This window comes from Hyperoodon ampullatus (genome assembly GCF_949752795.1).
Source record: "Hyperoodon ampullatus genome assembly, chromosome: 9".
NCBI classification, from domain to species: Eukaryota; Metazoa; Chordata; class Mammalia; order Artiodactyla; family Ziphiidae; genus Hyperoodon; species Hyperoodon ampullatus.
In genome coordinates, this window is record NC_136922.1 from 76,400,742 (window position 1) to 76,416,432 (window position 15,691).

At 39.8% G+C, this 15,691-nt stretch overlaps 1 protein-coding gene across 5 annotated transcripts in view; it reads left to right on the forward strand.

The window, feature by feature from the left end:
- Positions 1-15,691, forward strand: part of ST7 (suppression of tumorigenicity 7) — a gene marked incomplete at both ends in the record, with an annotated part of 268,832 nt that overhangs the window by 200,003 nt on the left and 53,138 nt on the right. For all 5 annotated transcript variants that reach the window (XM_079710992.1, XM_079710993.1, XM_079710995.1 and 2 more), the window contains one exon: positions 4,478-4,592. In XM_079710992.1, coding sequence (XP_079567118.1) covers positions 4,478-4,592 — 115 coding nt within the window. The remainder of the gene's footprint in view (positions 1-4,477; positions 4,593-15,691) is intronic.

Here is a 15,691-nt window from a genome sequence, read left to right on the forward strand (position 1 = left end):
TCTCTTTTAGGAGTTTTATGGTATCATGTCTTATATTTAAGTCTTTAAGCCATTTTGAGTTCATTTTCGTATATGGTGTGAGGGTGTGTTCTAACTTCATTGATTTACATGTGGCTGTCCAGCTTTCCCAACACCACTTGCTGAAGAGACTGTCTTTTCCCCATTGTATATTCTTGCCTCCTTTGTCAAAGATTAATTGATCATAGGTGTGTGGGTTTATTTCTGGGCTCTCTGTTCTGTTGCATTGATCAATATGTCTGTTTTTGTGCCAGTACCATGCTATTTTGATTACTGTAGATTTGTAGTATTGTCTGAAGTCTGGGAGGGTTATGCCTCCAGCTTTGTTCTTTTCCCTCAGGATTGCTTTGGCAATTCTGGGTCTTTTGTGGTTCCATATAAATTTTAGGATTATTTGTTCTAGTTCTGTGAAGAATGTCATGGGTAATTTGATAAGGATCACATTAAAACTGTAGATTGCTTTGGGTAGTATGCCCATTTTGACAGTATGAATTCTTTCAATCCAAGAGCATGGGATAGCTTTCCATTTCTTTGAATCATCTTCAATTTCCTTTATCAATGTTTCATAGTTCTCAGAGAAGTCAATATTCTCAAAAACAGTTTTTCCTCCCCCATTTATAGAATGTACACATACTCCTTTTGAAAGTATTACAACCTATGGTAAATATGAAGGAAGAAATAAAAATCACCTTTAATCTCACTAACCAGAAATAACTACTAGTAAACATTTTGGTATGTTTCTAACCAGGTATGTTTCTATGCATAGATACAAAAGAAAAGCTTGATCTTATTGTGTTATTTGGTTTGTATCTTACTTTTTCTAATGTAATGTCATGTGTCTGCATTTCCAAGGCCATGCCATTAATAATTATTTGAGAAGTTAGCTACTAATGACTGTATATCATAGCCTAATAGATGACTATATCTTATTTTACATAAATGCCTCATAAGAGATAAAGTTTTAAGTTGCTTGCATTTTTCACTACTATAAATAATGTCGTGAAAGACAATCTTGTTTGTAAATTTATATTCACATCTGCATATTTCCTTAGGATACGTCCAGCCACGTCAGTGGTTGCCTTTTAAGCAGGCTTGAGATGGACTTAAGTGTGTTTATTTGAAAAGCCATTATGACAGTAATGTGAAAGGTGGGTTGGAAAAAGGTGATCTAGAAGCAAGCAGAGGAAGATGCTATTTGAGCAATTTAGGCCAAGTGTAAGGGCATAAACTAAGTTATTGGCAGCAAGGTCAGAGAAAAGAGGAAATGATAATGATTCTTAAAGAGTTTGATTGTTTTATGTTTATGTATTTGTTTGCATGACAGAGCTTTCTTCGAACCTGATGAAAACTACCAGCATCTTTTACATATGAATTCAGGGGTTTAGGGACCTCTAAGGTGGCTATTGTGGGTAGGGCTTAATGGTTAGTAGGGCTAGTGGGGCTTAATGGTTCTTTTCCGAAATAGGAAGTACTACGGCGGGGAAAAACAGGTTTGAAGGGTTGGCATGGGGAGGAGAAATTTATGAGCCCAGTATTAGATGGATCGGGTAAAACTGTCAGGGAGATAGTTTATAAATTGATATAATGGCTTAGGAGAGAGGTCAGAGCAGGATGTGAGGATGTGAGGATGTGGGAGCCATCCCCACAAAGGTGGTGGTATTGAGACCCTGGACACGAAAGTACCCTAGAGATGAGGGTGTTTATGTGAAGGGCACTTGGAGCATAACTAGGGAGACAACCTTCTCCTAAGTAGCAGACAAGGGGGAAACTAGAGAAGGAGCTAGAAGATAAGTACGAAGAAAACCAGAAGAGAATGGTGTTGAGAAAGCCAAGAGACACAAGAGTTTCAAGGAAAAAGTCATCAAACTGTCAAATGTTGCAGAGGTCAAGCAAGAAGAGGACTGGAGGGTGTCCACAGGAGCAACTTAAGTCACCTGGAAATGTGGAATGAACAGATTCAGAGGAATTGTGGGGCTGGAAGCCAGATTGTAGCTTGCAGTGAGGACTGAAGGGAGCTGCGGGAGTAGAACATTCATGGCTTTTTTCTAAGAGAGCTTGTTGTGAAGGGCTGGAGAGGGCCAGGTGCGAGCTAGAGTGAGATGGGGCAGCAGAAGGTTCACTTTTTCTTCTTGTTTATATTCAAGAAGCAAAGCTGGATTTCCAGATTGTCATATGACTTCGCTTACCTCTCCAACATTTGCTATTTGCCATGTTTAAAATCCTTTGATTGGTGATTGTTTTTTTGGACATGGTATACTCTGTCCAAGCTTCCAGCGAAAGCATTGCTGCCCAAACTCCTAGCGTCTTGCTTCAAGTTCTGTTTAAACAAGCCAAGACCTCCATGTTTGCTCTTAGTCTCATTGAATTTTAATTATACCCCCCTCTCAGTTTTTAAGCTTCAGCATACGAATATTTGGAGTTGCAGTTTTAAAATTACAGAATATAACTTGTGTCCTTGAAGTTTGACCTTTACCTGAAGAATTGGTTGAAAATGGTAAATGTTTAAATGTTGCAGGTTAGAGAATGTCTTGATTGTGTTGCCAAATGCTGAATGACAGATTTAATTCTAACAAGCACTAATTATAAAGGGAAAAAAAATCAAAAGGTGATGTCAGCCAGAATCAAAGTGAACCAGAACAAGAAATACTTTTATTGGTTACAGAACATCAACAATGTGTGATACAGCCTTATTCACTTACTTTACTAGCAATGAAAATACTGCAGGCTGTCTCTAGGGGGTTCAGACAGGCTTATTGAAGACATAATCATTTTGATAGGTGTTATTCGTTGGTAATATGATGCTTTGGAGCTGCAGAAAATTACTTATTTTTAGAGATATGCTAAATGTTCTTGGCTTTAAAAAAACAAAACAATATGGCAAAGAATTTATAACTTTTAAGAAGTGGATAGTCAATGCAATGTATCCACTGGTTTCTTGCTTAACAGTAAATTAGTCTATTTTTGAGTATTATTTCTCTCAGCACAATTGCTTAAAATGTTTTGACATCAAAAAAAGAGGTATCGGGGCTTCCCTGGTGGCGCAGTGGTTGAGAGTCTGCCTGCTGATGCAGGGGACACGGGTTTGTGCCCCAGTCTGGGAAGATCCCACATGCCGCGGAGCAGCTAGGCCCATGAGCCATGGCCGCTGAGCCTGCGCATCCGGAGCCTGTGCTCCGCAACGGGAGAGGCCACAACAGTGAGAGGCCCGCGTACCGCAAAAAAAAAAAAAAAAGGTATCACTTTTCTAGAGGTCATTGTGTTATAATAGAAAACAGTTATCTATTTAGGAGATTAAATAGAGGATATATACGTATACATCAATACATACATACACACACACATATATATAAATAGGTGTGTGTGTGTGAGTGTGTGTGTGTGTGTGTGTGTCTTTGCTTTATAAAGAACCTGGTTATCTTTTTCTTAAGGTGAGATTTATTTTTCTTGAAGATAAGATTTTACTCTGAAATTCTTGGTCCTGTCTTCTTTCTCTTTGTCTTCCAGTGAAATTCATTATTATATCTTTTAACTCTCTTTGGACCTCTCTTCCTCCCCATGCTGTCCAGAACCTGAGGCCGTTCCTTTAATCATTCTTTCACCATTCTAGCCGGTTCTCTTCTTGACTTCTCATTGAATCTAATTCAGTCTTCCCAGGCTCAACCTCATCATTTGACCTCTTTGCCACTGTACCTGGGCTGCTGAGCACTGTTAGCTGAAACCTGACAACAGTGCCAAGTATAGCCTCTGTAAATTCATGGTCTCCAGTCTGTTAGGGCCCCAAGACGGCCTCTGCAATCCCTGATTGTTCTACACTTTCACCGCTGTCTTCCTGTTTCCTCCCTGCCCCCTGTTCCCTCAGTCTCAGAAAATCATCTTGACTTCTGTTTAATTGAGACCACCAGGCAGGAACTCCTGAACATCCTCTTCTTTTACTAACGTTCCCTGTCTCACTACCTACAGATTTTCTCAACACAGATCACCTTCTAGTTATTTTCCTACTTTTTCTCCTTAACTTGGGCACCAGGCTGCTCAAAAGAGCAGTGCCTTTTGTTTCTCCTTCTACTCTCTGGCTTCCATCCCAAACTGCTAACTGTTAACACCTATGAGATAGTTTTCAACCTTCACTTTATTTGACCTTTAAGGCATTTTAACATTATTCAGTACTACCTCTAAGCATGTTCCTCAGTGTCCATAAAAGCTCCTCACTTTTGGAATTTCTCCCACCTTACTTTCTCACAAATTCAAAGTTGCCGTTTTTCCAAAATAGCAGGAAAAAATTTAAGCATTTAATGCTTTACAACATAATAATTGATATGAATGCTTATCATTCAGTATTAATTATACTTCTAAAAATTACATTATACTTTTATATATAGTGTATAAATATAACTCAGTATTAGTTATACTTTAAAAAGATAAGAAACATATATTAATTATTCCTTGGTTTCTTCTTTCCTAGTTAATGAAGGAGTTCCCTCTCCTGAGCATGTTCAACATCCATGAAAACCTTTTAGAAGCCCTTCTGGAACTACAAGCATATGCTGATGTTCAGGCAGTCTTAGCAAAGTATGATGGTAAGTCCTTGGGTACTCTTATCTACTTGAGTATTCCTCTCTTCTTGATGTATTTCAATGATTAGATCAGAAGGATCATTTTTATAGCACAGCACTTTGGTAACTATCCTCTTAGAGAATTTCCACCTGATTTCCATGGTCAGGAATCACTCAGAACCTCTGCAGGTAGCATGTACCTTGTTGGAACAGCACTGACTGTTTGAGCTCCTGCTGTGACCCCTCATCGGCTGACTGTGACCACTACCTGTTGGTTATGTTGATCCTTCAAAGCAATAGAACAGCTGGTAGCTCTTGCTACAAACCTTGTGACAGTTCAATAATATTTGAAGATAAGATCATGGCCCTTTCATCCCAGGTCTTCTCCTCATTAGCAGAATAACCCCCATTTCTTCATATGAGAGGCTTTGCGGTCCCTTTGCCATTCTGGTTACTCACCCATGAGCACAGAATAACATTTTGCCTCTTCTTAATAAACCAGAAAAATAAGCTGACATCTCCTAGATATTTGAAAAAATCTTCTGCTCATATTGCCATTGTCTGTGAATTTACTATTTGATTAATTGTACAAAAATTTTCTACATAATTACCTGCCATGACTTAGCTTCTGGAATCTCTGCAGAATTTCATACTATTCTGCCATATTTCATTAACTCTTTCCCGAAAATAAATATATTTGCTTATAAAATGGATATTAGGGAGTGATTACTTATGATCATTGTTTACTTTATAAAATATTTTTTCTTAAGCAAGCATCTTTAGTGCATTTAAAGAATTATTCAGGGGGACTTCCCTGGTGGCGCAGTGGTTAAGAATCCACCTGCCAATGCAGGGGACACAGGTTTGAGCCCTGGTCCGGGAAGATCCCACATGCCGCGGAGTCACTAAGCCCGTGCGCCACAACTACTGAGCCTGTGCTCTAAAGACTGTGAGCCACAACTACTGAAGCCCACGCGCCTAGAGCCCATGCTCCGCAACAAGAGAAGCCACGGCAGCGAGAAGTCTGCACACCGCAACAAAGAGTAGCCCCTGCTCGCCTCAACTAGAGAAAGCACGCGTGCAGCAATGAAGACCCAACACAGCCAAAAATAATAAATAAATACAATTAATTTATAAAAATAAAAAAATAATTATTCAGGTCAAAATATTCATCAAACATATAGGGCAAACTATACTATTTGAGTCTTATTTTTGACATACAGTTCTTCATAAGTAATCTCTGAAATAGGTTAGAGTTGTTACCCTCTGTAGTTGGAAGAACTGAGGCATCATGAGACTGTTTTTGTTTTGTTTTATTGTTAATTCTTGCTCACACTGATGGAAACTAAAAGCCGTCAGCCAGTGATGGCATCACTTGGCCTGTGCAAACATGAGCACCCTGTGTAACAAGATATATGCTACCTAGTATGGAACTGATTTTAGAAAGAGAGAAAAGTATTTGTGGCGCACTTTATAGTAAACAAAATAAAGACTGTTTGGCCTTCATGTCAGCTCACTTTTGTTCTCTGTTGATATGTGGAATCTCTGTTGGGATGACCTTGGGAGTCTAAGCCAGGAAACTACCTTAGAGGCAAAATGCTCATACATTACGGGCCTTTTAGGACCAGCAGAACCCAGCACATGGGTTCAAGTGGCCATGCACTTTTCCACGTGCCACCCCGTAGCCATCAGTGTCATAGCAAGGTTCCAGTGTTCTCATCCCCAGCGCCGACCTGCCCTCAGCCTGATACATCAAGGCTTAAGAAAAGATTTAACCAACAGAGCCTTTGGGATATCAGATCTACTAAGGCTCCTTTCATGAAGATCTTGGCTCATTACAGAAATCATCAGCTTTGTGTTACGAGACTGAGTGTAAAATAAAGAAATGAACTCATTTGGAGCTTTCTGTTGTCTCTCTCTATCCCATTGCACAGCCTCTGTTCCACAACAACCCAAAGCTGATTTATTAGATTCTGATAACATATGTTCACATTATTCGTTACAAGAGCTTGTCCCACCCTCCACTAAAACTTGGCTCTCACTTTGCAAAATTCCTTTGTTGCAAATGGACAAACTCACCATACCAAGGCCCTTGTGTTGAGCTTTGTTTATGTTTGTACCTGGCAACAGAGATGATGTTCTTATTCGTTATTCATGGAAAAAGAGCCTCATTAGTGGCAGGACACATACTGTTGCTGAGATGCCTCGTTAGGGGTTTTAAGTTCAGCAGTTGTCAATAGACTGCAGATGACCTAACCCCAGCTGAATTCTGGAGGGTGTTTTGGTACAGACTTGGCTTAGGCCAGTGTCATTTACAGTAGAAATATAATGAAGTGGCTGCTGAAGTTACTGTTGCTTGAAGAGTGAGCTGCAACCACACAAGACTATTAAAAACATGCCTCTTCTTCCTCACCTCGTACCATAAAGTGGGCTCTTTCAAGTTCATCCCTGCTGCTTTTTCTGGAGACCCAAAGGACCTTGACCCAGTTCTTGTCCCATTTTCTGCCCCTGTGTTAGAAAGTGGGTGCTTCAGAGGGCTTGGAGTACAGACAGCAATGGGGGTGCCCTGTTCTTCACCCTGGTTCAGATGTCATCATCCGAATCCATGAGATGCTGGAGACAGCCCTTTGAATCCCAGCCTCACCATCCCTCGCCATCGAGCCACACCCAAAGCAGCAGGATTATATGCTATCTTTGCAAATTGGAATGCTCTGGTTTGGTAGCTGTTTCTTGGATGTTTTATGGGTACAGCAATCCTTCTTTATTACATTTGCTAGGTAGCTGAATTTTTTTAAGTAGTATGTTGGGAAGTGACACAATGGTAGTGCTGCTTTTCTGACCTTTGCAAAAAGGATTTAGAAATACGGTAAAACATGGGGGAAAAAACACAACATCTTCTGAGGAAAGGAGGAAGGCAACCTGTATTCCCTTTGCCTCATTCTTATTCTCCACTTTTTTATTTGCTTTGACTTTTAAAAGTGCCATTTACAAAGTCCTTTTACAGTGAAGCCCTTTGGCAACCCTGGATTCTTAGTAGGATTACCAGTTAACTGATCACACCTCCTTGTAAACTGCAGTCTAATTTTGATTTTTTTCCCTTGACATAACTTCTGATCTTATATTATTCTAGCCATTAGTCTGAAATGCTGTCTTGCCAGCCTCAGGAGTTTTCATGCTCTTCTAGTTTCAATTTGTTAAACAACATTAGGGGTGGGCAGTTTTTATCCAGGTGGTTGGTGTTGGTTTTGGAGTGTCCTTCACACAATAACTAAAAAAACAGCAGCAGCAACAGCTAGCATTGAGTTCTTATTGATGTGTCAGGGTCAGACGTGATTCTAAGCTCTTTGTGGTTGGACTCATTTATTCTCACCACAAGCGTATGAGGTAGATGCGATTATTAGCCCCATTTTACAGCTGTGGTAATGGTACAGAGAAGAGTTAAGTCATTTGCTGAAGTGAAGAGCCTAAGATGTCAAGTAAAGCCATGGAGATGTTATGTTATGAGAGCAGAGATAAACTGAGAACAGTCTTGGTTCAATAAGATGTGAATTCTACGAGGAAAGGAAAGCCAGGATAAAAGCTGAGGTGGTCTGACCCCTGGCCCGTGCTCTTAACCATCATCATACTTCCACTGGTCTCTGCTGTTGGCAGTATTTTGTATTGTTTTTATTAACACTGTTCTTGTTGTTATTATCAGCTACAGTTTGTCGAGAACCTACCATGTGCCAAGCACATTGCACACATTACCTATAACTCTTACAGTGTCTTTGCAAGGAGGTAGTTATTCCATTTTAGCAGATGCAGAAACTGAGGCTTGTGAATTTAAGTAACTTTCAAGACCACATTCCTTGAAAACTGTAGAACTGAGATGCAAATTCGGGTTTAGCTGGCTTTAAAAGCCCATGTGTTTTTCATAAACGTAAGCTTTGCTGAAGTGACTTTCTCTCCCTCTCTCACTCCTCTTAACAAAGGCACGAATTAGGCGGGCTGGAGCCGTGGTGCAGAATTTCAGTAATGCCAAATTGTCTTTTAAGATTCTTTTAAAATTATTCCTTAAGAACTGGGCATATCTATATTTGCTTATCTTTCTGAAACCATCTTCAAAATACGGCTTTCCATCTTCAACGTGTACCTGATTTCTTTAGTCACAAAGGGGATTTGATGCATGGTGTTCATTTAATTTGAGATTTATCTTTTTTTTTTCAGTCATACATTAGCTATAAAGACAGAAATGTTTTTTAAGCTCATTAAGTCATGAGAACCTTCTTTTCAAAGCCATTGAGAAAGTTGTTACAAGCTTTGGATTGCCTTTCAAAGAAGTTTATAGGCCACCTAGGTTGAAAGCTTAAGCCTCAAAGATTAGGGTGGGAATGGGGAAAAGAATTCATGCGTTTCTTATTCATTATCATTTGCCCATTTCAATTTTAGAAGAATCTCACAGAGCAAGTGAATAGGAATGTGAGTGCTAATTTTGTGAGCATTTCCTTTGGGAGTGTCTAGTTCTGTCTCTAGTTAGTGATCCCTGAGGATGCCAAAGGCAGTCCTCTTGGTGGGGAAGAGAACTAGCCCTGGTGCCAGCCTGCTGAGATCAAGTCCCAGCACTGCCTTTCACTGGCTGAGTGAACTTCAGCACATCACTTAACCTTCTTATAAGCTTCCATTTCTTTCTCTGGAAATGGAATCGAGGCTTAGAAAGCCTAAGTAACTTGCCCAGGATCACACAGCTGGGAATTTGTTGTGAGGATTAAAGCAGTTAATCCATGGTAAATGTTTAGAACAGTGTGGGCCATACAGTAAGAATTCAGTAACTATTAACCCTTATAAAGAGCTAAGGTGACCACTCCTGAACTTCACCTCTGTTCTCAATCCATTTTGTTCAAATGGAAAACCATACATAAAATGTCAGTTAAAATGAGAGCATAAAAGCCCAGTCTTTTGCCCTCCCCAAAAGTGTTATGGCCTGTTATTAAGATTAATTTTAGATCTCATAGGACATATATGTAGATATTTGATAAGAATGGAAATGCTTAGTTTTATCTATAAACAACTCTAACATTTGGAAAGCTGAAAAATAAAAAATGCCGAACATTTTCACTCCTGATCAAAAGACAAATTGTTTCAGCCTTGGGGTTATTTGTACCAATAGAAATACAAATCCAAGCTCTTTTCGATATTTACTCCATTAGGTCATTTAGTGATTGCCCTAAATTTGGGGGCAGGAACTTCCCTGTGAGGGACAGCTGGTCTTTTTTATAGTCATGAATACTATATAAATGCAACAACTATATCAAGACCATTTTTACTGGTGCCATCAAGCCCATCCTAAATTAGCATTATTATCTACCATCTGGCAATGTGCAAAGGGTATACTTTCAAGAACAAGACATGTTTGTAACATTGGGGGAAATACTTTCATCTCAGTAGATTGGAAACAGAAATTCTAAAGAAAGCATGAGGGAATCACTCTATGTTGAGACTATTCAGAGAATAAGCTTTTTGCTAATCATTGGTTTGCAGAGTCAGCATGTAGTTATAAGTAAAAATTTTGTACACTTTGTTCATTGCCCAGGGCCTTATAACTAGTACAAGTTACTCAACTATCATCTCTGTTCCTCTGAAATGGTCACTGGATACCCTGTCTTTTGGTTAGGCTGTTTTCCATTTATGTTTATGGAATAAGAGGGATTTGAGATGCCAGAAGGACCAGTGAATAAAATCTCTATTGACAGGACTTCCCTGGTGGCGCAGTGGTTAAGACTCCACACTCCCAGTGCAGGGGGCCTGGGTTCGATCCCTGGTCAGGGAACTAGATCCCACATGCATGCCATAACTAAGCGTTCACATGCCACAACTAAGGAGCCCTCGAGCTGCAACTAAGACCTGGCACAACCAAATAAAATAAATAAATATTTTTTTAAAAATCTGTATTGAAGCAGTCAGCGTCAGGCTGTCCAGACCTCCAAAATAGTGCTTTTCAGTCAAGTGTATGTATAGATGTGAGTTCTGATGCCATAGGCACAGGCAGCTTCTGAGACACATCCACTACAGAAGGAGGCTGCATTCAAGAAAGAGGGTTTGAAGTGCCATCTGTCCCTAGTGACAGACTTGAAGCCTAGTCCAGCTCCCTTCCCTGGCCTGGCTCTCATGGAAAAGATCAAGGATACCCGGCAAATGCTGAAGAGAATCCTTGTGTAAAAGATAGGCAGATAATCCCATTGCTGCTTCAAAGAAGAAAATAATTATCAGCACTGACACCATGGGCTACGGCTTCAGGCTAGTAAGCACGAGTGACTGAGAAGTGATGGCCCTGTATAGCTTTGCAGTGGGTGCCCTGCTGACTTAGAAACTAAGAGGTAGATCTGTCAAGAGGACTAGGCCTTTGAGGTTACAAAGTGCATCTATATAGTATACATGCAATGAGCGGGAGTTCTGATAACAGATGCTATTTCAGTGAAGACTGTATGCGTGAAAACCTTCTACAATCTCTGATGATGGAAGACATTTTATGAATGCATACATCTGTAACTCACAGAGTTGGCACATGAACAAACCCTCTAAATTTATGCTGGCTTTAGTAATCCTTACTGCCCAGTTATCATAATTTACCAAGGTAACATCCCTCCTTAGCTGGCCATCACCATCACATAAACTGCCGTTTTTGGCTCCAGGGCACCAGCCACAGAAGGCCCTCCTGACACAGACCTTTTGGGGTAATCCAATTCAAAAGTTGCAAATAAGATCTGTTGTTTGGCTTTGTAGCATGATAGTTGAATCTGTGTTGCCTGCCTCTCCCCTTTCTCCAGATTACCAAGATCATGTAGTATTTCCCCATCCCAGGTGGCACATCATTTTGAGGTTCTAGTATATCAGTCCTTTTTATTTCTTCAGTGAAGTTTTCACCTTTGGTTGAAAGGGGACCTTAGATTGGCTTTTTGAAGGTGGGACAAAAAGACTTCATACTGTCTGGAACCAAAAAAAAAAAAAATCTAAGGACAGAATTTTACATACCTATTGTTTTCATTGCATCATATCATGAACAGGAGTAAACTGAGAAATTTTATTGAAGACAGTCACATGGAGGACAGCGTCACATAATGGTATAGTAATAAGACATTACAGTCCACAAACAGGAAGGAGAAGTGGGCTGCATTTTCATTAGTTTGTCTTTCAATTTTGTTTGTTTGGTTAGTCAGTTCGTGGCTCCAAAAGCATCTGTCAAGGCTACACAAACTTCAAGTATATCAATTTGCTGGGCAACCAAGAAAAGTGATGCTTGATACTATGTAATCTTAAATGGTTATAAGAGTAATTAGGTTAATTTTTTCAAATTAATTCAGCAAGGATCTATCAAACCTTTATGTTGAAAGTACTAACTTTTAGGTGCTTCCACATTCAGAGATGAATATGATTTACTCTGTGTCGCCAAGAAGCTTTCAGTCTATTGAAGAAAGATGGTAAAAACAAAAAACAACCCATGGTGAGTGGAGGTGGGATGAATCCGTGCTCAGTGAATCAGTTTGAAACATGCTGTGGGAAGTACAGAGAAAGAAACTCTTTGAGAGCAAGCCCTGTGTCCTCTTCTTCTTGGACACTTAGGTACTACAGTAGGTGTTCAGAGCATCGATGGTGAACAAACAACTTGTTAGATGGAGATGCACTATGACATAGTGTCCTTACTTGTGAGGTGCTTTGGGACTTACTTATCTGCTGGTTGCTACCCTTGAAAACATTCTTTTAGAAGTATAGATGTAAAATTGACCCTCAGTTGACTAATCTCATGCACAGGGAAAGTAATGATCCTTTTAAAATTAGGTCTTGATTGTTATTATTATTGCAGATGAACAAAAGGAAATTAGGCGAAAAGATTATCACTGGAAAAATTCTGTCCTATCTAAAGTTTTGCCCCATGGGTTTTCTGAGACACATCAAATTGACAGTTTTACTCATAATTACATAAATTTGTCCTAAGATTATTTCATTGAATTTCAGATTTGATCTTATGAGCCATTTATGACTTTTGAAAACTTAACAGTCATCCTCCCTGAGATGACTTTTTTTTTTTTTTTCAGCAGCATCATTCTCGTAAAGGGTCCTTGGGAGCCAGAAGATGTGTGGTTTGCCTTCCTTGTTTCTGGACAAAAATTCTACTTTTCTTCAACCTTGTTTCAGCTTTTACTCTTGCTTTCTTCCTGCCCCACTTTTTCGTTCCACTGCCTTTTCAAATAGACATCTAGATTTAGAGCACAGTCCAATGTCATGCCTTCTGCCAGAATGCTGTAAGCAAAGATAAAGGAAGTATACGTGTTGAGAAATAACAAGTTTATGACTCCCTCTTAAAGCACCCATCAACACTGATCACTTTTGGCTCCCAGAAGCTAAATTAGAAGTAAATGTTTGCATGTTGAAGGAAGGTAATATCAAGTGATTTGATATGTTAGTACATTAACTTAAGATTTTATTCAGCAAACACTGACCACCAACTATGTTTCAAACATTGCTTTGTGTGGTGGGTACAAAGTGATGAAGAAACACAGCTTTTACCCCTAAAGCACACCACGTAAGTAGGAGAGGGAAATAAGAGAATGGACAATCGCTGTAAAGTGTGAAGACTGATAGAGTTTAACCCAAGATGGAAGGGACACCTCATCCAGGGTAATGAGGGAAGCCACCCCCGTGGAGGTGGGATCTGTGCTGAGCCAGACAGCGCAGGTGCTGGAGGCAAAGAGAATATGTCCAGAGGTTCAGGGCAGGATTGACACAGCTTGTGAGGAGAACGCTGTTTCCCACAGAGCAGAGGGAAGACAGAGGCTGTAGCAAAGGGCTGAACTTGCACTGGGTGAGTTAAGCAGGGGCCAGGCCTCAAAAGAGCTTTGGGTCTAGTTTGGATTTTGTTCTGGAGACCATGGAGAGACTTGGAGGCAATGTCAGCAGAGGAGGGGCTTCAGCCTGCCCCCAGAGTGAAGGGAGTGGCACAGTGGGTTCACACTCTGCCCTTTTTTGACTTGAGGTGGTTGAGAAATGAACGCTGAGAAAGCCCTAAGATGTGAAGGAGTGGAATGCCACTGGAGAGGACTGGGGAGGTGATTTCAGACTCTGCGAAGAAACAGAATTCTATCCTTCAGGGAAACACATGCAGGGTTTTCCAACCAATAAGTATAAAAGAGTTTCTAGAATTTGGCTTTTCTTCTTTTCTTTTAAATTTATTTATTTATTTTTGCTGTGTTGGGTCTTCGTTTCTGTGTGAGGGCTTTCTCTAGTTGTGGCAAGTGGGGGCCACTCTTCATCGCGGTGTGCGGGCCTTTCACTATCGCGGCCTCTCTTGTTGCGGAGCACAGGCTCCAGACGCGCAGGCTCAGTAGCTGTGGCTCACGGGCCCAGTCGCTCCGCGGCATGTGGGACCTTCCCAGACCAGGGCTCGAACCTGTGTCCCCTGCATTAGCAGGCAGATTCGCAACCACTGCGCCACCAGGGAAGCCCTGGCTTGCCCTGGCTTTTCTTCTTTATACAACAAATGGGAATCCCAGTGCAGAAACTTTTTTTACTTCCTGGGTGATCAAAACTTTCTATTTTAAACTGTAACTACTTCGTTTCATTTGCTCTCTGGGGATCTCTTTCTTAACTATGTAGACCCAGTATAACCCTTAGATAATCTGTCTTTCGGGGGCATGTAACTAAGACGTTATCAAGAGCCTGCCAGGATTCATGTAGCCCACCAACACCCACCTACTTCTGCTGAGTCATAAAAACGACATGAGGAAGGAAAAAAAGTGGAATGTGGGGAACAGGTGGAAGGTCCACCTAGTCTTTAGAGGTTGTGAATTTGGAGCAGGCGATGGGAAGGCCTGCACCTGTCAATCTATGAGTCTCATTTGCTAAAAGCAAAACATCTGACAAAGTCTTGTCTTATACTCTAATTACAACCAAAGCAGACAAAGCCTGAGAGTAGTTAATACCTTGGATTTAATTCTTACCAAAAAGGAAACACCTTAAAGGAGAGCATGTTATCCTGTAGCTTATAATAGCAACAACGAGAAGTCACACCTTTTTTTTTAATTCAAAGGAAAGATAAATATAAACCCGTAAATGGAGATTCAATAAATACTTTGTGTGGACACTATGTGGCATAGGAGATACAGAGATTTTTAAAGTGGAAATTGGTTGAAGAAGGATGAGAGATTCTAAAAGATGGGACTATAGTTATTCCCACTGGGAAAAAAATGTAAAATTAAACACAAATGATTAAAGTTTATGAAAATATCAGAATGACAAATAGCTAAATAGGTATATACAAGTGAGGTAGAAATCTGTCAGCAGGTGTTCTGGGTGGCTAAAGTTCAGAGGAGGCAAAAGTCTCAAGACTAATTGTGAAGCCATTTTCCAAGGAAAATGATAAAGTATAAGAGAATGATGATAAGGAAAATAAAAGCAAGTACCACATTGGCAGTATGGGATGGTGACAAAGACATGCTATTGCAAGACCATCTCTGTCACTAATTAGTTAGGCAGCTCTTAAGTATATCATTTAGCTTCCCTGGGCCTGTATTTTTTATCTGTAAAATGAAAGATTTTTGAGGGCTGACTTTCACAGTCATGTGCTGTTGTCCAATTCTTTGATTTATCTTGTAGTACTACTATCTGGATAAGAAAGTAATGTGTTAATAAGTTAATAAAAATATACAACTATTCACTCCTATTTTCTATTTCCCCTCAATACTTTTGATTCTTTTTTTTTTAAAGAATTTCAACAAATAAATCAATCCCAGAAAAATTCTAGAGGAGAGAAATATGTGGTTTATGAACACTTAGGAAAGAGCTGATTGAAGATCTAGCATGGATTTACTGAGGAAGTTGTGTGACATAAAAACAGATGAGATAGTACATGTGAAAATATTTGTAGTCTATACAATAATATTTAAATGTTTCTTATTAAGGCCATTTTTCTTTATATTTCATATTAGAGAAATGCTATGGAAATATTTGTATCGTTATCTAAATAAAACGTTTGATAATTTTTTTAACATCTTTATTGGAGTATAATTGCTTTACAATGGTGTGTTAGTTTCTGCTTTATAACAAAGTGAATTTTGATAATTTTTTTTTTTTTTTTTTTGCGGTATGCGGGC